The sequence below is a fragment of the Microtus pennsylvanicus genome, chromosome 9 (genome assembly GCF_037038515.1).
Source record: "Microtus pennsylvanicus isolate mMicPen1 chromosome 9, mMicPen1.hap1, whole genome shotgun sequence".
Classification (NCBI taxonomy): domain Eukaryota; kingdom Metazoa; phylum Chordata; class Mammalia; order Rodentia; family Cricetidae; genus Microtus; species Microtus pennsylvanicus.
Genome location: NC_134587.1, coordinates 20,694,053 through 20,721,575, shown reverse-complemented (window position 1 = coordinate 20,721,575; position 27,523 = coordinate 20,694,053). Strand labels below are relative to the sequence as shown.

At 42.5% G+C, this 27,523-nt stretch overlaps 1 protein-coding gene across 4 annotated transcripts in view; it reads right to left on the bottom strand.

Annotated features, from left to right (window-relative positions):
• LOC142857237 (lymphocyte antigen 75) overlaps window positions 1-27,523 on the bottom strand; it is a 119,506-nt gene that overhangs the window by 35,695 nt on the left and 56,288 nt on the right. For 2 of the 4 annotated variants that reach the window (XM_075985101.1, XM_075985100.1), the window contains exons 26-35: window positions 25,731-25,899; window positions 23,747-23,914; window positions 21,325-21,441; window positions 18,806-19,000; window positions 17,390-17,616; window positions 15,165-15,333; window positions 12,173-12,322; window positions 9,743-9,865; window positions 8,024-8,191; window positions 3,562-5,354 (exon numbers count right to left, since the gene is read on the bottom strand). In XM_075985101.1, the coding sequence (XP_075841216.1) occupies window positions 5,176-5,354; window positions 8,024-8,191; window positions 9,743-9,865; window positions 12,173-12,322; window positions 15,165-15,333; window positions 17,390-17,616; window positions 18,806-19,000; window positions 21,325-21,441; window positions 23,747-23,914; window positions 25,731-25,899 (1,665 nt within the window). In that variant the 3' untranslated portion in view covers window positions 3,562-5,175. Of the gene's footprint in view, window positions 1-3,561; window positions 5,355-8,023; window positions 8,192-9,742; window positions 9,866-12,172; window positions 12,323-15,164; window positions 15,334-17,389; window positions 17,617-18,805; window positions 19,001-21,324; window positions 21,442-23,746; window positions 23,915-25,730; window positions 25,900-27,523 lie in introns of those variants that run through there. The other 2 variants (XM_075985103.1, XR_012911791.1) reach the window with 2 other exon arrangements.

Below are 27,523 nucleotides of genomic sequence, written 5' to 3'. Positions count from 1 at the left end.
CACCTCAACTTTTTCTCTCCAACTCATCTCCTCTCTGGTCTCATTCCATTCATCTTCTGCTCCTTTCCATTTCTCCCTTTTATTCCCATCAGTCTCCACCCCATTTTCTGCTGCATCACCCAGCTCTCAGCCTGGAGCTTCTTTTGTCTTCAATCCCCCAACCCCCGCCAGGTATATTGCAACAACTAAGGACTGCAAGAGCAAGTCCATTCTCCCAACATTTGTCATTTCCAGTGCATCTGAGTTCTAGATCCCTCTTCTGCAATCATTTCCTTTTTACCTTGTTCATTGTCTTCTCCCATCCCTCTTATTGCATACACAAATTTTTATTGCTATCTTCAAGCTTGGCTTCGTCTGCTTCCTCCTAAAAATGTAGTGCTTTCTGCTGAACAAGAAATCGGAGGCCGTCAACTCTCAGCTTTAATGCTTATCTGCAGCACTTCCCTTGTAGCCTCAGAGAGGAAGACGTGGTTCCTCATCACAGGCCAGCCCCGTTCCTCTTTCTGTGATCTGAGAACCGCCCCTCTTGCGTCCTCTTCTCCAAAATTGTCTTCCATTGATGACTCCCCCTGTCTCCTCTGCATCACCCACTGTTTTATGAAACTGAGTTTTTCCTTCCTCCTGTCTTCTAAACACGTGGACCTGCCATGATGATGCATGTTTGTACTTTGAACACTCAGGAACCAGGGGGATAAGGAGTTTGAGATCAACCTGGGCCACATAGTGATAGTCTTTCCAAAGGAACCAAGGGCTAGGCTTCTAGGTCAGTAGCAACACATCTGTGTAGCAGGCACAGCTAAGTCCCTGTATTCTGTCCTTATCATTACAGAAACAAACCTTTATTTTTCATCTCTTTTGGGAGGAAAAGAGGGAGGAAGGGAGGGAGGGAGGGAAGGAGGGAGGGAGGGAGGAAGCCCTTAAACCTACCATGGACCAGTCTTCTCCTTCTATGGCTATCTCCACCAGATTTTGTAAACAACTTCCTCAGAATAGACCCTCTCAGAATACTTCCATACTGTCATCATATTTCTCCATTTCTCCCATTTCCCAATTCTTTATTTTCCGCTCACTCCCTCTGGACTCTGGCTCCACTCTGCTGCTGCCTTTCCACCAGCTAGGATGGCCAAAGGTTTCCCAATGGCCACACTCTCCTATTGCTAACAGTTCTCTCTGCTGCTTCTTAAGTACCAACTTGATGCTATCTTCTATTAAAAGTCTCCTTGGCCAGTAATGATTATCAATCTGCATTAGGTCCAGGGGGGAAATTGACAAAGATCTGAAATACGATAGTTGGTGTCCGGCAATTGCCCTTCTTGTGAGAAGTCCAGGCAAAACTGAGAAAATTCCTGGACTGGGGAAGATGAGAAAGGCTTTACAGGTGACTTCTGGGTTTCTAGTTTAGAGACAAAAGTAATGCCTTCTCCATATTAATTAATATTAATATAATAACGGCTTGTGAATGGGTTAGTTTCTCAAATCCTGCTTGTGATGAACTTAGTTGGGGGAAAGAGAAATGTATGAACACTCAGTTCGCTGAGGGGTAGATACATTCTAATTAAACACTCAGGGAAGTAGAGCTGAGTGCACCGATCATTGGTTTTATGTTGAGGTCAGGCTGGTCCCCTCTAACTCACTCTACACTGTGTAAAGCAGTGTTTTCTCAGATGTATTCTGACCTCAGAGGCTCTATTTCACAAGCAGTTGTGGACTGTTTTGAGGATGAGGATGACTGTGCACTGGGTGAACATGTGATCAGCATCATCTGCCTGGCTTCTGGGCTTTGGTTTCTTAGGCCTTTTTGAAACATCTTGTCTCTTGGATTCTTTGTAACCACTCTGTAACATCCATCCATCCATCCATCCATCCATCCATCCATCCTTCCATACATACATACATACATACATACATACATACATACATACAGATAGATAAATAACACTATGTAATGTGTGATAGATGATCTACAAGTTAGTAGATGTCAGGGGCTGGAGAGATGGCTCAATGGCTATGTGCTACTCTTCCAGAGGACCCGAGGTTGGCTCCCAGCACCTGTTGGGCAGCTCACAGTGTCTGTAGTGCCCAAACCAGAGAATCCAAGACCCTATCCTAGCCTCAGCAGCCACCTGCATTCAAGTGCATATGCCAACACATATACACATAATAAAAACAAAACGCATCTTTAAAAAATTGAGATTGTAATAGATGAACGCATGTCTGCCTCCGTCAGAACTATGAAGGAAGCAGACATGTCACTGAAACTGCTGGGCCTTGTGATCTAATCGTCAATGAAGTTTGACATTGTGCACTGTCACAACCATGTTTGTCTGTTTCTGACACAGAGTTTTCATGAAGGCTTCATTTGAAAAGGTGTTCTTTTGAGAACTAATTCAAATTTCTCTTCCTAAGTGAGATACAGTTTCTTCATTAATTAATACCAATGGGGTTTCTGCTTCTGCAGGTGGGTTTTAGCATTAAGAGAAGCCTGAGATGAAGGAATAGGGATCTCAACATCCTCCACAAGAATCTCAGCAAAGAGTCAGGCGTGGAGCTTACTAAGAATACAGCCAAAAACAAACAAACAAACAAAACAAAACAAAAAAACCAAAATCTTTTTTTCTTTAGCTTGGCATGGTGGCTTGGGAAGCAGAGGCAGGCAGATCTAAGTTAGAGGCCAGCTTGATGTTCAAACAGTTCCAGGACAGCCAGGGCTACACAGAGAAACCCTGTCTCAAAAATAAAACAATACAGCAGCCCTTTACTAGGGAAACTTTGCAGATGTCTGAGGACAGGGATGGGAGGAAGGGAGTGAATGCTGGTAACGCTTCTGTATTTGTTTCTTATGCTTATTTATTGGGGCCACTGACTTGCCTTTTTAGGTGTCTGGCTTAAAGAGACAAAATTGACCAGACCTTATGTAGTAACTAAATTAGCCAGAAAACGCTGGGATGGGTTGCCTTAAGTTTTTGAGATATCTGGGAATGGGAAATGGGAAAAGGGACCACTAGGGGGCAGTTCTAGACTTTTTGAGAAGAGTTTTCAGTATATCATCCAATAGATCATTGTTGGAACTGTGCATTTGAACTTGGAGAGAACAAGTATGAAGGATCCTCTAAGAGGAGCACAAACAATGAGAAATTAATATAACACAGAGGGAGCCCTGCTGAGAGATGATGACAGACACAATGAGGGCTTGAGAGAAGGCTCTGTGGGAGTACTTAGTGTGCAAGCCTCAGTACCAGAGTTCGAATCCCCAGCTGCCATGTAAGGAGATGTAGATGCTTTTGTACATGCTGGAGTTCTGAGACTCCAACATTTCTGGGCAGAGACCAGTGGATCCTTGGAGCTTTCTGACAAAATGGCAAGCTTTCAGTTTACCAGGTAAGCAAACAGACAGACAGCAATAGAGGAAAAACCCTTGATGCCCTCTGGTCTCTGTACAAGTGCACATGGAAGCGTGCACCTATACACTCATGTGCCTGGGCTCTACACACACACACACACACACACACACACACACACACACACACACACACGAGAAGCACTGAGCCAAGGAGAATAAAATCATTTAGAGATATAGGGATTTATTCTCTAAATAGTGCTTGAAAATCTTCAGTACCTCAACTTGTAATAGCGGGACACATTCTCATCGTCCTAGACATGGTATACAATCAATTCAGAGATGCGTTGCATGCAAGGATCAACTCCAACACTTTTAAAAGGCAAGACAACTTTACCATGGCATCAGCCTTGGCAAGGCCTGTAGTCACATTGCATTGGTTTAGTTTTTTGAAGAGACTCTTAATGATCCTTTAAAAGGCGCCTCAATAAAAATATTTAGGACACTTATAGACCATATTAAAACAGTCTTAGAAAATTATTTACAACTTTATGATAGTATAAACATCTCAAACAAAATAAATCTGGATCTTGTACAAAAATATTCTAAAGTATAAATATGAATTAAACACTGAATAAAACAGTCACCCTATTTAGTGGACACGGCTTGTAAGAATATATTCTGGGCCGGGCGGTGGTGGCGCACACCTTTAATCCCAGCACTAGGGAGGCAGAGGCAGGTGGATCTCTGTGAGTTTGAGGCCAGCCTGGTCTACAAGAGCTAGTTCCAGGACAAGCATCAAAAGCTACGGAGAAACCCTGTCTCGAAAAATCCAAAAAAATATATATATATATATTCTGGGTCTTAAAGTGGAAAATACAGCCACAAAATAGTGTTCCCCTAGTCATTTGGGTTTTTAAATATTTCCATATTAATCACAAAGTTTCAAGTTGCACATCATAGAAGCTGTCATTTTACAAATACAAAGTTAGCAAACACCACCTTTCAAAGACTGCTTGTATGTTTTGCTTGGTAAAAAGGCAACAAAATAACACATTCATCAAAAGTTGATATGCTGTGTGAAATATATAAACTGTAAATGTTTAAATCTCATCTGTAGTTGGGTGCTTGTAAAAAAGAAAATCATCCAACACATGCTGATACAGCATGCCTGGTCAATTTAACAGTAACATCCCACATTATACTGTTTTCTCAAAAAAAAAAACCCCACTGAATATGAATAATTATATATAAACAGAAAATGTTACAACTAATTAATATTGCTATAAATATCTTTGAAATAACATAAGACACATCTTCCAAGAGGTTCCATTTTCTGTGCAAAAAGCATATCTTACTAAGTATTTTTCCCCAGTGCTACTTTGAAACATCGTTGATCTTATTTGTAGTCATTTGTGCCTGAAGTACTAAGTTTGCATTTGGCGGGATGCGCATGTAAACTAAAAAGGTCTATGTGGAGCTTTGTAATATTGACAGTTTTAGTTTTCTGTGAAACTGTTAAAACGCTATTAAGACATGCACTATCTATTTAGCAACGACATTCTTACAGAGGAAATTCACATTAGTTACATTTATCCCCCTGTGAACAATCTGACCGTCCATTTGGCTCCAAGTCCTCTCTGCTCTGGTAACTGGGGGAATTAGTATGGCGGTTAGCGGGTTACATAATCGTGGTGCCTCAGCCGAGCAACTCGCCAACTAAAAGTGGCCCTAAGACTTCTACTTTGCAACAGAGTAAACACTGATTGCCGGACAATGTTGAGTGGCCCATCTTTCTTCTGGAACATTGGTGCCAGTGAACAAACTCGTGGAAGAAGTTAGTCGTGGAACGAAGGGAGCATCACCTCATCTTCATTGGCTCCATGTTCATAGCGAACAGTGGACAAGCCTGTCCAGCGGAAATGGGTTTTTTGCACGAGGAACCAAATGAGTCCACTGATGAGCGCTAAGGCGCTGAGCACGGCAAACAGGATGGCTATGCCTCTGTAATCCGGGCCTGGAATCCAATGTGACATTGTAAGAGAAATGTGACAGTTGCCATTGTTTCTTTTTTTTTTTAAATGATTTATTTAACTTTATTATGTTCGTTGGTCGTGTCAGATCTCATGGAACTGCATTTTCAGACAGTTGTGAGCTGCCATGTGGGTGCTGGGAATCGAACCGGGGTCCTCTGAAAGAGCAGTTAGTGCTCTTAACCACTGAGCCATCTCTCCAGCCCAGTTGCCATTGTTTCTGATTCTATTCAGTAAACTGTGTGTAAGATACTAAATCCTGTACAGATTAAATATTGTTTCATAGCTGTGACAGAATTCCAAACCCACCATTAAACACCAAACTGCTTGCTTGTTTGCTTGCTTGCTTGCTTGTTTGCTTGCTTGCTTGCTTCCTTCTTTCCTTCCTTCCTTCCTTCCTTCTTTTCCTTCCTTCCTTCCTTCCTTCCTTCCTTCCTTCCTTCCTTCCTTCCTTCCTTCCTTCCTCCCTCCCTCCCTCTCTCTCCCTCCCTCTCTTTCCCTCACTCTCTCTTTTCCTTCCTTTTTAAACTATAAATGATTTTCTTTACATCAAAATTCTTTTCATTGCTGCAAGATTTTTCTCCCAAAGAAATTAAAGACTTGCCATTATTTCCTTTTACTCAACACCCTCCTTAGGAGAACAGCTTAATGTGTATTATTGCACTTTCTACCCTCCCTTCCCTTATGGGGTGGATGTCAGGGCTTTGCACATGCTAAGGCAAGCTCCCCACCAAACTACATCCTTACCACTTGCTCAGGATTTCAAATGTCATCCTTAAGCTGCCAATCCATCTCCCTCATGTATTCAGCTGCAGACTGGATGTTCCCATATAGATTTCCATATCCCAAACTCCAAATGGTCAAGACCAGAACTGTCATCTTTACCATACCAGCGCTGTTCCCTCTCCCTACAAAAGCTCTAGTAGCTTCCTGAAATGCAAACTGCAAAGAGCCAGGGACCCCGGACCATTGCTTGCAGCCCTACTAAGAAGGGTCTGTCTGCCTTGCATCCCGCTCTTCCTTGAGCTTCAGCGCTCCTTCTGCTATTGGATTCTCTCCGCCTGGTTCCTCTCTGCTGTGCCTGTCTCCTGAACTTGCTGGTTTCACCTTCCTGAGCTCGCCCTCAGCGCCTCCACTAGAGACCCCTTCCTAGAAAGTATATAACGACCACCCACCTAGTTTTCAGCACACAGAGTTTCTAACTATTTGTTATTTCTCTCTCTTTGTATTTCTTGAAAAACAAAAACCAAAAATCTTGTCTTGTTTGTCACCAATCCATCTTCTCATGGAATTGGACGGTCTGTGATGACATGTAGCTGGTCTGCCTTGTTCAGGTGCATGTCAGCATGCAAAACATGTACAGGAGGGCGGCGCACGTCAATGCATGTATAAACTATACCATGGACTGCAACTGGAGTTCTACCTTTAATATTTAAAGCACCCACATGGAAAGCCTATGCCAGTGGTTTTAGAATGTTAATGTAAGGTTTAGAGCCTTTTCTCCATAAATGAAGCTCAATAACATTTTTATGGTTCTTTTATATATCAATTCATGACAAACTAAACTTCAGGTCTCAGTTTTATACAGCTACCATGAGCACTTTAAGTACTTAGATCTAGTTTTAGATGGTCTTAAAATTCTTTTTGGCACAGGCCTTTAATCCCCGCCCTTGGCAGGCAGAGGCAGGTGAGTTTGACGGCAGCCTGGCCTCCACAGTGAGATTCCAGGACAGACAAGGCTACATAGTGAGAACCTGTCATGGAAAAAAAAATTCCAAAACAACAAAATAAAATAAAATAAAATTTATTATTAAAGTTTTATGCAACCAGAGAAAGACGCAAACTAGCTATGGTCGTTTGAATGAGAAATATTTCCAAAAGTCTCATGAATTGGGATGCTTGGTCCCAGTTTGTCCCCGTTTGGGGAAGTTATGAACCTTTAGTAGGTGGTGCCTAGCTGGAGGAAGTATGCCTAGCTGGAGGAAGAAATATACCTAGCTGGAGGAAGTACGCCACAGCGGGAAGGCTTGAGGGTTTACAGCCCTGCCCCATTCCTGCTTGCTTCGTTGCCTCCTGTGTGTGGATAGCGATGGAATCAGCCAAACTTCCTGCTCCCCCTGCCACGCCTGCCTGTTACCATGCCTTTCCCAGCATCTGGGGTTCTATCCTCCTGCTCAAGGCAAAAGAAAGCCTTTCTTCCAGAAGCTGCTTCTGTAAGCAGCAACAGGAAACCAGCAGTAACTAAAACACTGGGCACAAAAGCAGACCTTCAAGCTTTTACACGGGGAAAACAGAGAATAAAATACATTGTGAGGACATACTCAGAGGAATTTCCTCCCCAATTCTAGGACAGTTTCCATTTTTAGTTAGGAGAGACTTATATAGAATTCAGGTTAATAGCTTTATTTTGGAATTCTAGATATATTATATATTTATATAAAATCTCTGTGATTTAATGATATTTGAGATATGCTTTATAAATACTTAAAATTATGTGGAAAAAACCCAAGTACATAGATGGGCTGTTTATTTATTTATTTACTCATTGGCAGCACTAAGTGAGGGCTCTCCCACTGAGCTACAAGAACATCCCTGTATTTATTCCTTAGCCTGTTCTGCTCAACATTCCCTTAAGGACAGGTTGCATACTTACTCAGAGGAACTTTGCAGACAACTCTTGCATAACCACGGGAACATTCGACTTTTTTCCAGGTTTCATTTGAAGCTATTAAAATGCTACATTTTCCATCATCGTTGTTGCTTTTATTTTCCCATTTGACAAATGTCACATCTAATCCATCTAGCCAGTTCCAAGACTGATCTAAAGAAGGATAATAAGTGTAATTATATTTATGGCTACTAATTGCAAAGCTTTAAAAAAAGTATGAGGTTGAAATAACTCATTTTCTTAGCATGGTGTAATTTAATTAATTAATTAATTACTTTTAAATGTATGAGTGGTCTACATGTATGTCTGCACGCCAGAAAAGGGCATTAGAGCTTATTATAGATGGTTGTAATCCACCAAGTGGTTGCTAGGAACTGAACTTAGGACCTCTGGAAGAGTAGCCGGTGCTCTTAACTGCTGAGCCATCTCTCCAGCCCCATGGTGTTGTTTTATATGATGCTATTGTTTAAAACTAAAGCTCACAGGCTGTAGAGATGGCTCATTCAGTAGAGTGTTTGCCAGGAGAGCACAGGGACAGGAGCCTGAGCCCTTAGACACCACATAAAGAAACCAGACACCGCGGCACATGCCTATAAACCCAGTGGTGAGGTACAGACAGGACCCCTGGGCTTTGTTCGCCAGTCATTCTAGTTGAATCCGTGAGCACTAGGCTCAGTGAAAAATTCTGTCACAAATAATAAGGCGGGGGAGCAACTGAGAAAGATATCCGATGTTGACCTCTGACCTACACACACATGCATGCACATATGGACATGTGTGCTTATGAACATAAATAAGGTGGAGAGAAATTCCGGAAGCTACCTGACAGTGACCTCTAGCCACCACACAAATGTATACCCATTTATATATAAATATATATATACATATATATATATACACAAATGAACAAGGATACATCCAATGAAATTCATTAAAAATTAGCAAAGGCCTTTAAGCCTTAGTAGTCGATGAGGCCACTAACAGAAGGTCTTCCTTTCTAAAATGATGCACTTTTATTCTTTTAAATTATGTGTAGGTGTGTGTTTCTGTACATGCGAGTGCAGTGTCTGTGGATGCAGCTCCCCCAGGCGCTGGAGTCACAGACAGTTGTGAGCCAACTGATGTGGGTACTGGAGAAAATCCTAGGGACCTCTGGAAAGCAGCAAGTGCTCTTAGCCACTAAGCTGTTTATTTCTCTTAGACACCCTAACATGTGTTTAGATAAAGGTACAGAATGCTTGCTTGCGATAAATACATTTAGGGACCACTAGGGCTCGGGATCATCCCACCCCATTATTGTTTTTCAGCGTATGATAAGTGTGTAAACACCATTAATAATTCATTTAGACAGCTAATATTGAATCCATTCATTTTTTGAAAATGGCTTGATACTTTAGAGCTGACATTTATTTTAATTATTTAATAATCAATTTTGCATAAAGTTTGAAACAGATTACCAAATTTATACACTTAATTCATTTTTTATCAATTCCAGCTTCATCTTTCAAACCCTGTATCTGTTCTTTACTGAAAAATTCTCCCACAAACTCCTGTTAGATTTAACTGAGCTTATTGGAAAAAATAGACTCGTAAGACTTAATTTTGAACTATGATGAAACTGTTTGGAGTGTTGGAAAACAGGCATGGGCACACACACACACACACACACACACACACACACACACACACACACACGTCACTTACCGAGTGAATGCTGAGATAGTCCAAGCCAAACTCTCATAGTTATATTATAATTCTCCCTCATCAACCTGCTCACGAATTTATTCTCATTTTCATCTGCTATCGTGACAACAGTTGCAGAATGATCTGTTGAAAGGAAACAAATTGTATCTAATTAACTCCATGTGAACCATGTAAAGCAAGGGTTTTATTCTGAACTAGCCCATTTGGGAAAAAAAATAGTATTTATTGTGAACAAGACCACTGAGAAATTCAAGCTTCATTCAGAGACTCTCTTTAAACTTTTGGCATTGACGTAAAAAATTAAAGGTACTTCCACAAATAATAGTTCCAAAGAAATCAGAAATATTTTTTAAATTAAAAATCTGCATAAAGAAATTTCATAATTTTGAAAGCATGTATCTGGCAATATTTTTGGTTCTGGAAGTGCCAAATCAGCGAGACCCTTGTGTTTGAGCAGCTGGCTTTAATAACTGGAGCTTGTGACTGTACGAGTCGATGCTACCTGTGTATTTCTAAGTCTTGCCTCAAAAAAGTGTTTTTGTATTGCTTGGATTTAAACTTGCTTATGCTCGAAAAAGAATTCAAAGAAGCCTGGCTTGTGACCTGAGGGAGCACCCGCCCTCCTTCCACCGTATAGTCCACAGAAATGTGGTTGGTCACAACCCTCATAAAGATGACATGGGGGTGAAGAAGTGAATATTCTTTAAGCTTAGTATGTTTCTAAACACATACAGAAAATAGTGTTAAAAGTTACGTCAAATAGAATAGAAATAAGTAATAAGTAGGCTAGGAAATTCATCCTAAAAGGGAAGAAAGCCTTCGCCCCTGCATTGACCGTGTTTAACACCATGCAGTCAGGAGATAATACCAAAGGTATCATCACCTTTTACAGAGCAGGAAGCTGAGAGTCAAGAAGATGCAGTAATTTCTTTGGGCTTTCAGAGTCAGCCGGCTTGAGATGTTAAAAAGGTGATCGAAACCTTTGAAAGAAGAATGCTTCTGAGTTGACCGTTTTCAGGGTTCTGGACTACATGTGCACACTTTGTCATCCCTATGATACCCCCAAGCGTCCCAGACTCCCAGGTTTCCATTCTCACTGGTTAGATGAGAAGAGAAACCGTTCTGTAACTTCCATGGTGTCAGTGAGTCTACTTGACCAAGAGTCGGGAAATGAACTCAGCTTGTCTGCCTCTAAAGCGTAAACATTATACCTGCCCACACGCTACATGTACAGCCAATGCTCTCATTTTCCCCGTAGAGTAATCGGCACAGACACATATGTAAATGCATAGCTCTATCTTATAATAGTTCCCATCATGTTTAGACATGTGGAGCTTACCAAGGTTCCCACACAATGTTCCTGTTATGTAGTTAAGCAGTGACTAAAATGTTTCCTAACCAGCCAACTGCCTCCACAATAGTTAGCAAAATAAATGAGCTATATGCCATCTGCCTGGGTACACAGTGCCCCCGAGGATGAAATGAACTCGTTCTGATTTTTGAAATACCATAGGTGGCTTTCTTAGAAGTCATTTTACATTCTGATTGGAGGCAGTGCCTGGGTCCCTCATGGGAGGCAGTCAATCGATGCTGCAAAGAACAAGGGTATCTTTGCTCTCTTTCTTGGAGGCCTCGTCCACATACTTCTGGTAATAAGCCACCAGGGCTTTGGAGATGGACTGTTGGATAGCATAAATTTGGGCCACATGACCCTTCACACGGACCCAAATATCCACATCAACTCCTTGCCCCGAAGCAGAACGGGGTCCAGGAACTTGTACTGCAGCGTGTGTGGCTCGATCGTCTCCAGGGGATGTCTGGTCACCTAGATGAGCCCGTTTCCCCTTCTGCAGTGTGCCCAGGCTGTGCTGCTTGTGTCTGAAGGCCTGCATAAACTGCAGCTGGCCCTGCGGAGCCGAGCGGCAAGTATGAGCTCCTCACCGCACCCTGCCACCGGAAAAGGAAAGCTCAGGGCTGCGCTGGCTGATTTTCAGGGTCTGCCTTTATTTATTTCTAAACCTTTCCCTATGTGTATGGGAACCACCTGGTCCAGGCTGGCCTAGAACTATGTTGCTGTGGATGACCTTTAATTTCTGATTCTCAGGCCTCATAGGTATTATAAGCATGCGCCGCCAGTACATGTGGTCCTGGGGCTCAGGCCCAGGGGTTAGTGTGGATATGCTAAATGAGCCATATCCTCACTCTACAGCAATCATTATTAATGACGATTGCAATATTCCATTGCACTCATATGCATTAAATACTTAACTATTTCCCTGCTACTGGACAATATGGCGATAATGCTACTATAAAACAAAAATGCTTTTAAAACACTGTCTAAAATAAAGTAATTTCCCCCTTTATTTCCTTGAGAAAGAAATTCTGAAGAGCTAAATTATTCAAAAGAAACCAAGTGAATTTTTAACTTACCGAGTTCCTGACATAATTGTTTGGCCTCTGAGAAGCTGTACAATGCCTGCTCCGCCGAGTAACAGTGGTCCCCGTACTGGACCCACTGGGAACCATTCCTTTTGGCCACTGGACATTTTGATGAGTCTGCACGTTGGGACAGTTCTTTAGCTGTGAAAAAATGTTAGATACAGCTGTCATAACACACAGAGGAAGGTCAGTTTTTCCCTCAAATCTCATTCAATGTTTGGATAAGCGTCCTGGAACTCAATACACACAATCCATACATACAATCCATACACCAGCGAAAGCCACCATCTGGATTCTACAGATACTTTCTGGCTAGCTGTTTGGAATGCCATTTCCAACCCTCCTTGGTAGATGAGGTAAACACTTCTCCGTGAGGATGGAGTTTAACTAACTTTGTACAAGCGTACAGACAAACTGGGAAAGGAAGAAAACAGGCTTTGGCAGGCCTGTCTGAACCAATAATTAAATTTTGTTCCCTTGGCTTTCCTTTTATTGTGAAAATGGAAACCAACATTTAAAGGATTACTTTAAAAATTGCAGACACAGGTAAAAAAAAATTGGCAATTTGTCAATCTCTTTCAAAGTAAAGATGCTATCTTTTCAAGCTCTTAAAAGTTCTTCTGGTTTCTCCTTACCCTGTTTTGTTGGTGTCTTAGCTGTGCTGAGTAATGCTAGAAGCCCATGGAGGAAGGTTGGGTCCCTTGGAACTCGTGATTAGTTCCCTTTCAAGAGCACAGAGCTGGAAAGAGGCTAAACATGGCTCATCTGAGTCAAATTTCTGGCCTTGTCCCAGGTGGTGAGCTCAGTCCTGACTTCAGCTTCACCGTGCATTCTGTACCCCCTTAAACTCTCCCTGTGGGTTCTGCAGGTCACAGGGGTGGGTGTGTGGGGGGGAACTTTTCTTATTTGTGACTTTTGTGATTCCAGAAAAATAAAATGGCTTCTGCCATTTCCTTTATCAAGAACCTTAGGTTGACTCGTCCCTTCTGCTTCCGTCTTATGACAGGAGGCAGGACCGATCCTTTCCAATTTCAGTTGTTGGTCTTAGCCGTCCTATTTGAGCACTTCTGACCCACAACCGTACTCCCCAGCCAGTCAGTTCAACGGCTGGAGGAGCGGGTGAGTTTCCGAACTGCTGCTGACTGAATGAACACGACTGTTAAAATCCTCATAAATTCCTCACTGGTGGAAGGACAGAGCTGTGACGAGCAAATTCGTGCCTTTACCACTTTGTGGAAGTAGCTGATGGGCCAAAGGGGTATTGCCCTGTGATTGTGGGCACAGCTGTGTGGTGTTCTGCATCTAAAAGTAGATGTTCACCCATCAGCACCACAGGGCATATGGCCTCTTAACATCTAGAACTATCTTCAGCTGGGCTGCCTTGTGTTGCCGATATTCCTTTCCTTCCTGATCTTTATGAAGTTGTGTTTCCAATGCTTGGTTGTTTTTTTTTAAGGGCTTGCATCGTGATAAGTTTGTTGTTGTCTTTTTTCTTGTTGTTTGACACTGAGAATCTAATACAGGGTCTCTCAAGTGCTAGGCAAGCACTTAAACCCTGATCTACATTCCAGCCCTGCTGGGTTCCTGGTCAGGGAAAGAACATTATCTAATGGATTTTGAAACGTTATCTCATATAGCTCAGGTTGGTTCAAGATGAGTTTGAACTTCTCATCCAGCTCCCAAGGAGTTGAATTATAAGGCACACATCAGCAGGTCCAGCTTATGAGAGCTGGGACAGGACCTGTGCTCTCTGTATGCTAGGTAAATGGTCTACGGAGTTAGCTCCCATGTACAGCCACTGGCCCCATTTTTCATCCTACCAGGAAAACATACATAACATATACCATCGCCTTAACTTTGTTCGTTTTCTGTTTTATTTTGAAACAGGGTTTTGTTTCTCTAGCTTGAGGCTACCCTAGAGCACACTATGCAGCCCTGACAGGCTCTGAGCTCACTTTTTTCCTCCTGAGTGCTAGGTTACATGTGTGCACCAGCACACACGCCATCATCTTCCTCATGGCTCAGTGTGCACTTCAGTGGTATAAGCCTACTCATGGCACAGCAATCACTACTACCCACCTGCACAACATTTTCATCTTGCCAAACTGACACTCTGTACCCAGTACCTGTCTAGACCTCACCCTCTCTAGATCCCGAGAGACCAGCCTTAGATGTCCTGCTATGTGAGCTTGGGGATTGGAGGTGCTTCATATAAGAAAAATTATATAGAATTTTCCTTTTTATCACCAGCTTATTTTGCTTAGCATATTGTCTTTAAGATCTGGCCATATGTTAGCATTTCCTTCCTTTTTAAGGTTAAGTGTACTCCTGTGTATATTTTACATACGCACATCTATACACATTTTTACACGCATACATTTTACTTAGCCACTCATGTATTGGAAGATGCTTGGGTCCTCTCTGCCTTTGGCTGTTATGAATCATGCTGCTTTAAAGATGGCTGTACAAATATCTGTTTGAGTATCTGTTTTTAGTTCTTTTTAGTCTAACCCTGGATGTGCACTTGCTGGGTCATACAATAATACTTTGTTTGCATTTTGAACGGCCATTCCCCACCCTGTGACGTCTCTTTTCTTGGATTTTTTTTTCTGTCTCTGTGTGCTTTATACATATATCCCAACAGTTTTCCTTAACATTTCCTTTCCTCCTATGTTTGAGAAGCTGGCTTTTGATGATGAGATTAAGGGCACACCACAGCCCTTGAGATCCATTTCTATGTGAAGCAAGAATCTTCAGATTCTAAAGGAAAATGTAGCAATAGAATGATGAATCTCTTTGGGAACAAATTCCCTGACAGATCCACCAATTATACATCCATTCACAAAATATCAGAAAGTGTTTTTTTATAGAATTTGCGGGCAAGCCTTATTTAAAACCTATAAAAAATGTTCATTAAGTAATGATGTGTGTACATTCATATCAAATTCTAGTAAATACATAGTTGCTCACAATCAAGTCTTACGTTTTGTAGGCTTGTAACAAATAGCACCATCCTTAACAGACAGGCACTTTTCATGTTTCCAAATTCCTTTCGGATTTAGGATGAGACAGTTTCCAGGAGACCCTTGGGTTTTCCATGGGATGTAGTCAAAGGCACTGCCATCGGCCCATTCGAAGCTTGATTCACTTCCCTGTTTAAGAACAGTATGGAGACCCTGAGCTCAGGCTTGTGACTTCAGAAAGAATATAAGAAGAATGCATGCATGGTAAGACACGAGTGATAATGATTTTCTTATAAATATTGTAAGTTTAGGCCTAGCTATAATGCCAGAGATTTGTTTTTGATCCAGGAATTTAGAGCATTTGCTCTGACAGAATGTAAGCAGCACTTTAAATTTAGAAACAGAGTCATTATATTCTGTCTCTGGATTTACTCACTTAAAGACTGGATTTAGGAAAACACATGCAAATGGCTCCCATTTTCCTCTTTACCATAACTCAAGATTTAGACTCCGACCACTGTGTTGCTCTGAAATATTTTTCGTGCTATTCTTTTCATTGTTAGTGGTGCTGGGAAGTGAACCTAGAGAGCTCACACATGCTAGGCAAGTACTTCACCACTGAGCTGTATTCTGGTCTCGAAAGCTGTTTTCTGAGCATCATAGCTTTGTGGTTTGTGTCTGGCAACATTGCAGAGGCCATTATACAGCAGAGGCTACAAAAGGCAGCTCTCCCCAAGGAGCTAGACATGAGGAGACTATCTTCAGCTTTTGCTTGAATCCATAATCTTTTTTTAATCCATAATCTTACTGCACCTTTTCTCCCTTCTTCCTTTCTTTCATTTTTTCTCCATTCTTCTCAAAATATTATTTAATGAGGGCTACACCTCTCAATGGATGGCTATTTTTATATGCCAGACATTATTAGAGGCACATGCGTAGAGATATAGGATTCAAATGATGGTACCAAAGATGTGATATCAATATACTAATCTTCTTTAGTTATTCTTTTTTTTTTTTGAGAATTTCACAATTAAGTGCTGTATGTACATTATTTCCACCCCTGCCCATACAATCTCCTGTGTCCTCCCTCTCAAACCCAAGAGGTCTGGACCATATTAAGAATTGTGGTTGCTGACTATATGTATTTTTGTGTTAAAATATGAAAGAAAATATTACTAGGTGATTTTACGATGAGGAGATAGGATTGCAAATGGTAGATAATTCATTCACTACTGTGACAGATGTGCCATCAATACTGAAAGGCTTTTCTCATTCTATGTCATTTACTTCATAGGAGTTTTCCAACTGGTCCTTCCTAAACAAGCTCCAGGGACCAAGGATGGAGCTCAGATGTGGAACACAGGGGCTTGATCACTACACCCACAACAGAAAGAACTCCAAACCAAAGACTACAAGAATTTCTTGAGTTATTAACCCACAGAACCCTTGGGTTGGCCTCGACGGTGGAGGCCCAAAAATATTTCCCAGTTGACTTATCTCTAATTCCTTCAGGGTTATTGTGCTTCAAGGTTATTGAGACAAAGGTCTCACCCAGTCAGACACCAGAGAGTTCAGCTCTCTCAAGGTTATTGTCAACAGGTGTGGCTAATAGCCAAACCTTGTACTCCAGGAATAGGGAAGGAGATGTGTTCCTATCTGAAACAAGAGTCTAAAGATCCGTCTGAGGGTCCATTTCCATTAAGGAGAGAACTTTGGTTTCCACCCAGGGAGTGGTTTGCCTATTGAATGTTTTGGTCTAGGGTGTGAGTGTGACTTGTTGGAGCTGCAGGATGTTTAACTATGGTTGTAGCCCACAACTTTCAATTGGTCTGTTTATTTCCTTGTATAATGTTAATGTAGTTTTTTGTCTTACTCCTGCCTTTTGGGGTTAGGGGTATTTAAAGCAACTGAAAATTAAATGCAGGCAAATTTCAGTACTCTCTAGAATTCCCTCCTGATACTATCCTATACGTTTCTCTGTTTTATTATTTTCATTCACATCTTCATATTCTTTACTATATTTCAAAATCCCCATGCCTCTACCCTGGCAAGAGTCTTTTGTCAAGGCTGGTCCCCGACACTGGATATTTGCACTTTACAATTTTATTTATTCCACGCTGTAAAAGGCAAGAAACAACCAGGAGTTAAACAGATATTATATTTTGAGTTAATATCTTATGCTAAAAATCTCCGATTTTCAAAGTCACAGTTTTTAAGAAATTTCTGGAAACAGAGTGAGACTTACATCATGACTCGAGAGCCCAACCCAGAGAGGGAATCCATCACGGTTCACGATGTCTTCCAGGAAGAGCTGCTCGTTTAGGTTGTGAACACTTGCTAAATGCCCCCCACTTTGAGAGCACATGTTCAACGCTTGGTACCATGTCACCTTTTTCTGAATAACATTATAGATGCCATCCTCATACGTGATGAACTCTGGCAGGGTACTATTGTGCTCTTTCTTGTAGTCGACTGTAACACCGAAAACAAAAGGGCCGCTAAGTTTAAATGGTCTCAAATGCATTACTTTGGACAAAATAACAGGTCAAATATAAACTTTGTTTTTCCTATTTCCACAGCACATATGAGGCTCTTACACACACACACACACACACGCACACACACACACACACACACGCACACACACACACACACACACACACACGCACGCACGCACACACACACACACACACACACACACACCCCAGCTGTTTTGACATGATGGCAAAATGATTAACCAAGTGAGATTGACGACTGTAAGGGACTCGGGGAGTCTGAAAGATGGACCAAAAATTCAGGTCTGCGGTGTAGGGGACATAGGGCCCCACATCTGGTAAGCACTCGGCTTACCAGAGCAGGCTGTTACTACTCAATCTTCAAGCTGATAATAATTTACACACAAATTTACATTTCAAAATAGGCTTATGTAAGTGATAGACAAGACTGAAAGACATGCGTTTTGCCTGGAATGTCAAATTCTATGCCAACATTCCTTTTTATAAAAGTTAAGTCCCTCTTTCAAGACTCAGTCAATTGTCACCTCCTAATTCTGATTGAGCTTTCCGTTTACCAAATAATCTAAGGCTTCCTACAAGGATAAAAGAGTTAGTGCTGTCTCAGCAGCAAGGGTTCCCTTCTAGAGTTGGAGACCAGGACTCCAAGGGCCAGGGCTTTGCTCTCCTCCGCCAGTTTCTGTGGTTCCGCATGTGGGCTGTCACGGGAGCTAGCTCTCCAGATAGGCACGAGTCTCGCTAGTGGAACTAAAGCCTTTACACCCTGTTTCCCTGGGGTGAGACCACACTTCTCTTGCTTACTGTTGTGGTTTGAATATGAAATGTCCCAGGCTGATGACACTGGGGACATTGCGGAGCCTTCAGGAGGCAAAGCCTCTCTGGAAGAAGTGGTTCACTGGGGTGGGCCTTGAGACTTGACTGCCCTGCTCTACTTCCTGCATTTTTGCGGTTTCACGAGTGTGTGGCAGTGTGACCAGCTGGCCTCTTGTTCCGGCTATTATGCCCTCCCTGCCTGCTGCCATGTCTTGCCCACCACAACAGACCATATCCCCCCTGAGAACCACAAGCCCAAACAAACCCCTTCTCCCGTAAGTTGCCTTGTCAGGCTGTTCTATCATTAGAAATAGAGAAGCGACTACGACTCTTACCCATTTCAATTTTACAAGCAAAAATACTGTGTTGGTAAAAATGAAGTGTTTCCTCAATAACATTGAAGGACTGAATATCCCAGAAGCCATCAGTACTCAAACCGGCCAAAAATTGATCGTTTTTCACAGCTGGTCTTCCCGATCTCCAGTGTGCATATGACAATGCGGTCTTATCAAACCACATCAAAGAGTTGTCTAAGAAAGAAACACATGTTTCTAGACTTAGAGTTAAATCAAGATTTCAGTTTCAATGTTAGTATTTCAGACTACTGATTTATTTCCTCCATTCCTTACCTTTTAAAAGACTGTCAGGTTAATGGTACCTTTTTTTAAAAAAAAAAAAAGTCTTCTAATTGTAACAGGAAATCATGCTTGTTTTTTAACTTGAAAATGTAAATTATAGCCGGACAATGGTGGCGCACGCCTTTAATCCCAGCACTTGGGAGGCAGAGGCAGGCGGATCTCTGTGAGTTCGAGACCAGCCTGGTCTACAGAGCTAGTTCCAGGACAAGCTCCAAAGCCACAGAGACACCCTGTCTCAAAAAACAAACAAACAAACAAACAAACAAAAAACAAACAAACAAAAAAAGAAAACGTAAATTATAAATATGAAAAAAATTAACTGGAATGCCATTCCTTCTTTTTTTGGGTGGGGGTGGTGTTTCTGAGATAAGGTTTCTTTGTGTAGCTCTGGCTGTCCTGAAATTTGTTCTGTAAACCAGGTTGGCCTTAAACTCACAGAGATCTGCCTGCCTCTGCCTCCTGAGTGCTGGGTTTAAAGGCGTGTGCCACCACCACCAAGCTAGAATTCCACTCTTTAGTAGCATATTTGTCTCTTTTCATCAACTATCCATTCTCCTTTCAACTGCAACATAAACAATAATAACTATTTTATTTTTTAAAAAATTATTGATATCTTATAAAATTAGTGAAAGAAATTATTTTCTCTGGACACAACTGTGCATACTCGTGAGTGAAAGATTTTTAACACGCTTCATTTCAATGTGGAGATCAAGTTTCTCAACAAACTGTGCTAAATAGTTGGATACTAACACACAAAATTATGAATGTGAGCTCCTTACTGTTAACGCAATAAAAAACTAACTCAGTCAGGTGGTGGTGGCGCACATCTTTAATCCCAGCACATGGGAGGCACGGGGATCTCTGTGAGTTTGAGGCCAGCCTGGTCTACAGACAGCCAGTGGTACACAGAGAAACCCTGTCTCAAAAAACCAATTAAAATAAAAAAAAATTTGTTGCTTTCGATAATACTATGACAAAGTATGTAAGAGGGTATAACTTAATTTTACTAAATTTCTAGACAAAGGCAAAGGCTTCATTTTATGTCATCCTGATATATTCTGTCCCCCTGCCTCACTCTCGTCGCTTTCCCTCCCCAGTCCCTTTCTGTTTTCATGTTCCATGCATTCCATTCCCAGCGGGTACGATTCAAACAGGTGTGCCTGAGTTTGGGGTCCTCCACATCGTACCACCGTTTCCAGGGGAGCATGCACTGAGTGCCCTGACCCTTTTCTCTAAAAAACTACTTTTCAATTTTAGGAGTGCTTATACTTTTATACAGATTCTCGCATCTTACATACCTACTTAAACAGACTGAACTCTGGGTAAAATGGTCTTCTTGGAAAAGCAGACATTCCCTGGAAGTGTGCGCTCTAGGGGAAGCACAAGAGAGAACCTAACAAGGAGAGGAGAAACAGAGCGCATGGCCTGCTGGGATCAGGCCTGGGACTACTTTTTCTCACAGCTGTATTGCTTCCATGCTTGCTCTAATGCAACTCTATCACTGCGTCCCATCTGGATTCTTCTCTTTCCTCTTTCCGGAGCTCAAGAGCCATGACTACTGCTCTGGTAGAGATGAGAAGAAACGCCAGACTCCTCCATGACATGCCTATAGACGGATTTCCTTCCCTAACTGCAAGACCTCCGCGAACTTCAGGATACCTCTGATTTTCCTTCTACATTGGTCTCTTTACTCTCTATGAGACACAGGTTCTAGGGTTTGTTCGTATCAGTGGTATTTTGGAGACATGGTGTTTAATCCAAATTTCAAATAACCTTCCCCACTCTTAGACTAAGAATCTTATCCTTCTGTTGCTTACTATATCCAAGGTAATGCTATAAACCCAAAGGGGCAGCATCATTAGAAATGTATCTTGTGTTTGTTTTTTTCCACATAGTTATAACGGGAATGCAAACTGGGGATATATATGGAAGTGTGGTCATTTTTAATTAGTCTTGAGTTGCCAGAAGGAAGGGTGGAGATGGGAAATTACTCTCTACCATTTAAATCTAAGATTGGGGTAAGAGTGTGCGTAGTGGCAGAGCAGAGACACAAAGACCTTCATTTTGAGTTGGACGACGGTGGCGCACACCTTTAATTCCAGCACTTGGGAGGCAGAGGCAGGTGGAGCTCTGTGAGTTCAAGGCCCAGCTTAGTGTACAGAGTTCTAGGACAGCTAGGGCTGTTAGACTGTGACAAAGCCACAGTCGCCACTTACTTTCATAGGTTATCCCGAGCATGACCCAGGAAGCTATATAATTGAAGTACAGAAGCTGCTCAACCACAAAGTCGTTCTCCTCTTCATTGCGAATACTCAGAATCTGGGCTTTTGAATCTGTCAAAACAAAAAGGCCAATTTTAGCAATTACTTTGTACAGAATACTTTGTCTTCCCTTGAAAGAGCCAGGGAGTCCTACTTCCCAGACGCAGCTGCTCCGAACTGGCCATCAGCTAGCTAAGGTGGCAGGCTGTGCCGTGTTCACACATTCCCCGTCCATCTGGCCCCCACAGGACACCGGGATCTGGGAGCTGAGCTGAGAACATAAGATGCCCGCTTCTCTTTGCCTTCATTTAAAGGTCACTTTCCAAAGGCACAAATCCACACAGTATTTATGGGATACTGTTAAAAGCTACCCTGTAATAATGCTTCTTTAGTATAGTTTTAATTATTGAAAATAGATTAATTTTTTTCTTCATACAATATATTCCAATTGTGGTGCCCCTCCTTCTACTTCCCCAGTTCCTCTCCACCACCCCTCCCACCTGGATTCACCACACTTTCTGTCTCATTAGAAAACAAACAGGCGGGGGCTGGAGAGATGGCTCAGTGGTTAAGAGCATTGCCTGCTCTTCCAAAGGTCCTGAGTTCAATTCCCGGCAACCACATGGTGGCTCACAACCATCTGTAATAAGGTGCCCTCTTCTGGCCTGCAGACATACATACACACAGACAGAATATTGTATACATAATAAATAAATAAATATTAAAAAAAAGAAAACAAACAGGCATCCAGGGTGTAAGAATAAAATAAGCCATAATAAGATTTAAACAAACAGAAAGGAAAGAACCCAAGAAAAGGTACAAGAAGCAGACATAGATGCAGAGGGCCACTCATGCACACGTTCAGGAATGCCAGAGAAACACAGGACCAGAGATCATCATATATATACAAGAGACCTGTAGGGCCAAACTAACAATAAGAAATAAAAAGATAAAATCTGCAATAACTAAAAAAGAATAAAGAGAAAAAGCCCTGTCGTGACATTATAAGGCAAGAAACTCCACTGAGTCTGTTTGCTGTCCACCCACTGCTGGGCACGCAGTCCACCCTTAAGAGTCGTTTCCCCAGTGAGACCCTGAAGGGACAGCAGCCCACGCAAGCAGGCAGGCGGCTCTGGCAGGTCTCGCCCCCACCGCTATTCCCTCTGCCTTGCTAAAAACCATTAGATTACATTCCTAAAACTGGTCATTTATTTGGCCACTTCCTCCTCCTGAGGCTGACTACCAAGGTCTAGCTATCAAAGAATTGGAATCCAGCAATCAGAAGCCCCCTTTGGCTCATCTAATTAACATGACCAATTAAACACCTCATCCTCACATGGGTTTTCCATTTTATAAACCCCCATTTGCCTAGGTGCCACGTCTGTCTCCTCTCTATCCAGAGACAGTCCTTTGTCCCCCAGGACAAATGCTCCTGCCCTCTTTCTCTTGTCCCTTTCCCCTTATGTCCCACCACATCCTAGCCCATTCTAACTCAGACCTCCCCTTTTTCTCCTCTTAAAAATTACACCTGCAAGGTCATTTGCTGCTAATTGGTGCCCGAGTCAGAAAGCAGCCCAACTTTTCTTCCCCACTTAGTAAAGGATCTCTCTGGGGAAACAGGTCTTTGGGTGTGGTTTGCACCTCACCCAGGGTCCAAGAGGGGGCTCCTGCTGTGCAGGGGACTGGGGTGGGGTTCAGACTCCTTTGAAGAAAACTAAAGTTTCATTTGTAAGTAGTTATCAATTGGACATAGCTTTTTGATTAGGGATGGCGGTAGGCCTGCGCGTCCACTTCGCCTTTCAGTTCTAGGACCCCATCGGGCTCTATGCATGCTGCCTCAGTCTTTGTGAGTTCATACGCTATGCCAGTATTTCTTAAAGTATATCTTGATATACTTTGACACAGAGGGTATACAATCTAGTGTCTCTCCACCCTTATTCTATCTTTAATTTTTTAAAAAATTTTTTTTATAACTTCTCTTAAAACACGTGCTCTTAAGACTCAGCACACTTTGCGGTATAATGACTTGATACTTTTCATAGGAACTCTGCACAAAGTTCATAGTTCCTTTCTTTCCATCATTCAGAAGTTACAGACCTTCAGGGTTTAGCTGGGAATTGCTCCAGGTCTGGTGGTACAGGGTCAGGGTCGGTTACCTTTGACCTTGGTTCTGAAGAGTGGTGTAACTGGGCTTCACGCCCGCCCGCACAGGGTGACCTAGTTCAGGTCAGTCAGTCTAGGCTCTCCACAACCAGTTCTCTGCCCTCTCGTGTGAAAATCAGGAGAGCCAGTCACCAGAGCTACTCAGGAATCTTTGTAACGGCTGACGTGCAAAGTGAGCACGTCCCAGTACTGGAGGGCAGTAGAAGATGCTTACGCAGTGTCTGGCAGATGGCGTGTACCTCCCTCGGCGTGATTGTCTTATGTCTATTCTTCGTGATCAGGAAGTTGTAGCAGGAGTTCTGGAACGGCACCCATGGCGTGCTCTGCACAGTAGACGGACACTTAACGCTGCTGAATGGTTTGACCTCCTTTTCCGTCTCATCTAGGAAGAAGGGTTAGCGGTGAGAAATCTAATTTCGGACGTGAATGTTAGATCCTGTTCACAGTCATTAGATTTGATTTGTGGGAGACATGCAGGAAGCGAGGAAGTAGCAGCCTGGCGAGGCTGGCTCTGTTTACACTCGAATATAGCATAAAGAATGCTGGCTTTCAGCGGGGAGGAAATTATTTGACATAATTTTCTTACCCCTGCTGTGGAGTGCAGGAATGTTAAAAATGAGGTGTTTTTAGGTTACGGGAGTTTTTTTCTTCCTGCATTATTAAATGTCAAGTGCCAGGATCCTCCCAGGGGAGCTCTATAAACATATTAATTAACAATAGGCATCTAACTTTAATGGTGAGATTCACTCTCATGGTTCTTCTTACTGATATCTCTAATTTTAATGAGATGACTTAATGAAATAGTTATTCCCTTAGCAAAATTAGAGATATCATTTAAAACATGGCCTTTAGAATATTTAATCTTTTTCATTTTATGAAAAAGTCATATAGTCTAGAAGATCCAAATATAGTAATGTAGAACTCAAAATAATTGAGAAAGATTTAGTATGTCATAGTGACTATTGGGCATTTTTTTCTTCCATTTTGTGACCAATCCCTTTGTCTCAGAGAATAATGTGTACTTTCTACCACAAACACACAAAGGTGGGCCCCCAATTGGGTTGGAGATTTCATAGCCAGCTCAGGCTGAGCCTGTTCGGTCCTGCGAGTTGGAAACGTGGGATTCAGAAATCATTAACTCACCTTTGGTCACAGGCAGAAGTGAAGGCAGCAGAGCAGCCCTGTTCCTCTACCCGCAGGGTGGAAAAACGGAGAAACAGAAAGGACAGGCACGTGGCATGTCCTGGTTTTATGTTTTCTTGTTGGTGTCGGGATTTTTTTTTTCTTTGTTTCATTTTTGTTTTTTGAGACAGGATCTTACCATGTCGCTTTGGATGGCCCATAGACCATGAGTTTGCTACGTGGACCAGGCTGGCCTCGAACTCACAGAGTGCCAAGTGCGGGGATTCTGAGGCTCCTTCTCCAGATGGCTGACCTACGCTTGTTTGTAAGGTGGTGGTCAGAATGCCCTTGTGACTTAAGCTCCCTCGCCTGTGTTGCCGCTCCTTACAATCAGCTGAGTCTTTGTTTTTGAGACAGGGGGTTTGCCTGTAGCCCAGGCTTGGCTAGGCTTTGCCCATCTTCTGCTTTACGCCTGAATGTTGGGATTAAAAGTGTGTGCCAGCATGCCTGGGAGCTTTAACCGTGGTTTAAGATGCTAGTTGTCAGTGTTAAGAATGAATGAAGAAAGCGTTTCCATGAGTTAGTTTTGTAAATATATTTGAATAAAAACAGACGTAAGAGGAGGATGGGTGACAATGGGACTCCATACGTCAGTCAGCATTGTCAGCTGACATAAGAAAGACAAAATCCCAAATAAAACTAATCACAAAACAATTTATAATCAATAATTCTTGAGTACAAATGTTTGCGTCAAGGTTTGTTGGGGAAAACATTGACATGATGGAGCGGGAGATGGTTCAAGGGTTAAGAGATGTCTGTTTCCCCAGAGGAGCTAGTGCAGATTCCCAACATCTACCCGGCAGCTTAGAACACCTGTAACTCCAGTTCTGGAATGAGGCGTCCATGGACACTAGACACACACAAGGTGCCCCTGCGCACATACTGCCAAAACACCCACACACACAATAAAGCGGTGAAAATAAATTTTTAAAAAGGATGCGATTTCCTTATAACCCCCAAATAATATTTTCCAAAACCAAACGCCCAGAACTCTACTGCACTTGAGATCTACATACTTCCTGGGTAGTAGTAGCAAATGGCGCCGGGTTGGTTAGCATCGCAGTCAGCTGTCTTCCAGAACCCGTCCGAGTCTAAGATCACACAGTCATCAAGCTTCTCATTGTTGACAGCCCAGTTACTAAAATGAAGATGTTTCCCATCTGACCAGCCAAAGTTGAGCTCATCCTAGGAGGGGCAGAAAGCCATTTCAAAGAGACAATATTCACTTCATCCCTTCCATATTATTTTAACCTATGAGGTCCGATAATTACCAGTTGTATTTTATATTGTGTTAAGCACTATTTTAAATGCTTGATAAATATTGGCTTGCTGAATTCATGGAACGGGCATCCAAAAGGGTCCCTCTCGTCTCCCTTTAACAAATCAGGGAACTGGGGGTGAGTGCAGGGCGAGGACCCCTCTTCAGGCTCTTAGATCCTAGACTTTGGGGTCCTAACCATCATGTTCTGCTACCCACAGATCATCAGAACTGTTAGTTGGAGACCAGAAAGCTAACGCGGAGTGTGGAGTACGTGCATGGGGTACAATGGCGGCAACATGGCATACTAGAAAGACAGAGAGCTGGCTGTGCACAGCAGTGCAATCACATATGAGCTTCTGATGTGTGAGCCCGACCCTTCCAATTTCCAGCCCCCGATCTGTGAGATGGCTGTGACCCAAGACTAGCCAAGTGTAAAATGTTCATTTCCTCAGTCTCAACTCAGGCCAGTGTAACTCACTCTGCTACACTGGTCTCTGGGGCAAAGCAGCTTCCTTTACAGTACTTAAGTCATTCTGGAAGCCTCTAAACACTTGTCTGTAGAGCTTGACAGGGCCTGACCACCCACCTGTCTTGAGAATGGCTTTATGTTGTTGACATTGGAGTTTGAGGGATAGTTATGACACTTCCCATTTGTGCCTTAATAATCTTGATAATGATAAAATAATAATAATAATAATAATAATAATAATGCACTAGGCCTTAATAACCAATGCTGGCCCAACTGCAGGACAGGGCTAAGCATTTCTGAGGCCTGAGGGAAGGTCACACACAGGTTCCTTATTTCAAAATCAGGAAACAGCCAAACCTAGTGCTACTAAATGCTTCATTATTTTGGTAGTGCTAGGGGTTAAATCCAGGGTCTCCTGGTTGCTAGGAAATCTTCCATCAGTTAATCAGGAAAGCCAATGTGGGCTTGATTTTACCTACACTCTGGCCTACACCGTCTCAGTCTTCCTCTGTGCCACCAGCCCCTGCCTTTGGAACTTCCTTCCCACCACAGATAAATCCTCTTGCACTCCCTGTCCGTAATGAGTGTGAAACTTCCTGATCAAGACTATAGACCTAAACTTTCTAACATTTAATCTTTCATTGATCTAATCTGAACTTGGTTTTTCTAAGCTAACAATCTGTTTTAGCTACACACGGGAAGCCTGTTCATTTTTTTGTCCTTAGATACCAAAGGATTGTAAGTGGCAGGCTGTGGGTATTCGCTCCTCTGACATTCCTTGCTGTCCGTTCCAGGCTCCATGCCTCTCTCTGACATGAGTCTTACACGAGGACTTGTTCCCCGTCCCCTGCTCCTTCCCGGTACTCACTACAGTGTCCTGAGCCTTGCTTCACCCTTCTGTCCCAACTGCTGGCTTTTGGATGTCTTCAATACTTAAATGACACACTGCTGTAACCTGCTCTGGATTTCATTTAACCCAGAACTGCTGTACCTGAGATACGGTGAACATGCTCTATTTCATGTCAACATTATTTTCTTTAAAAATGTAAATAAAAACGACTGTCCCCACAGCTCAGGCT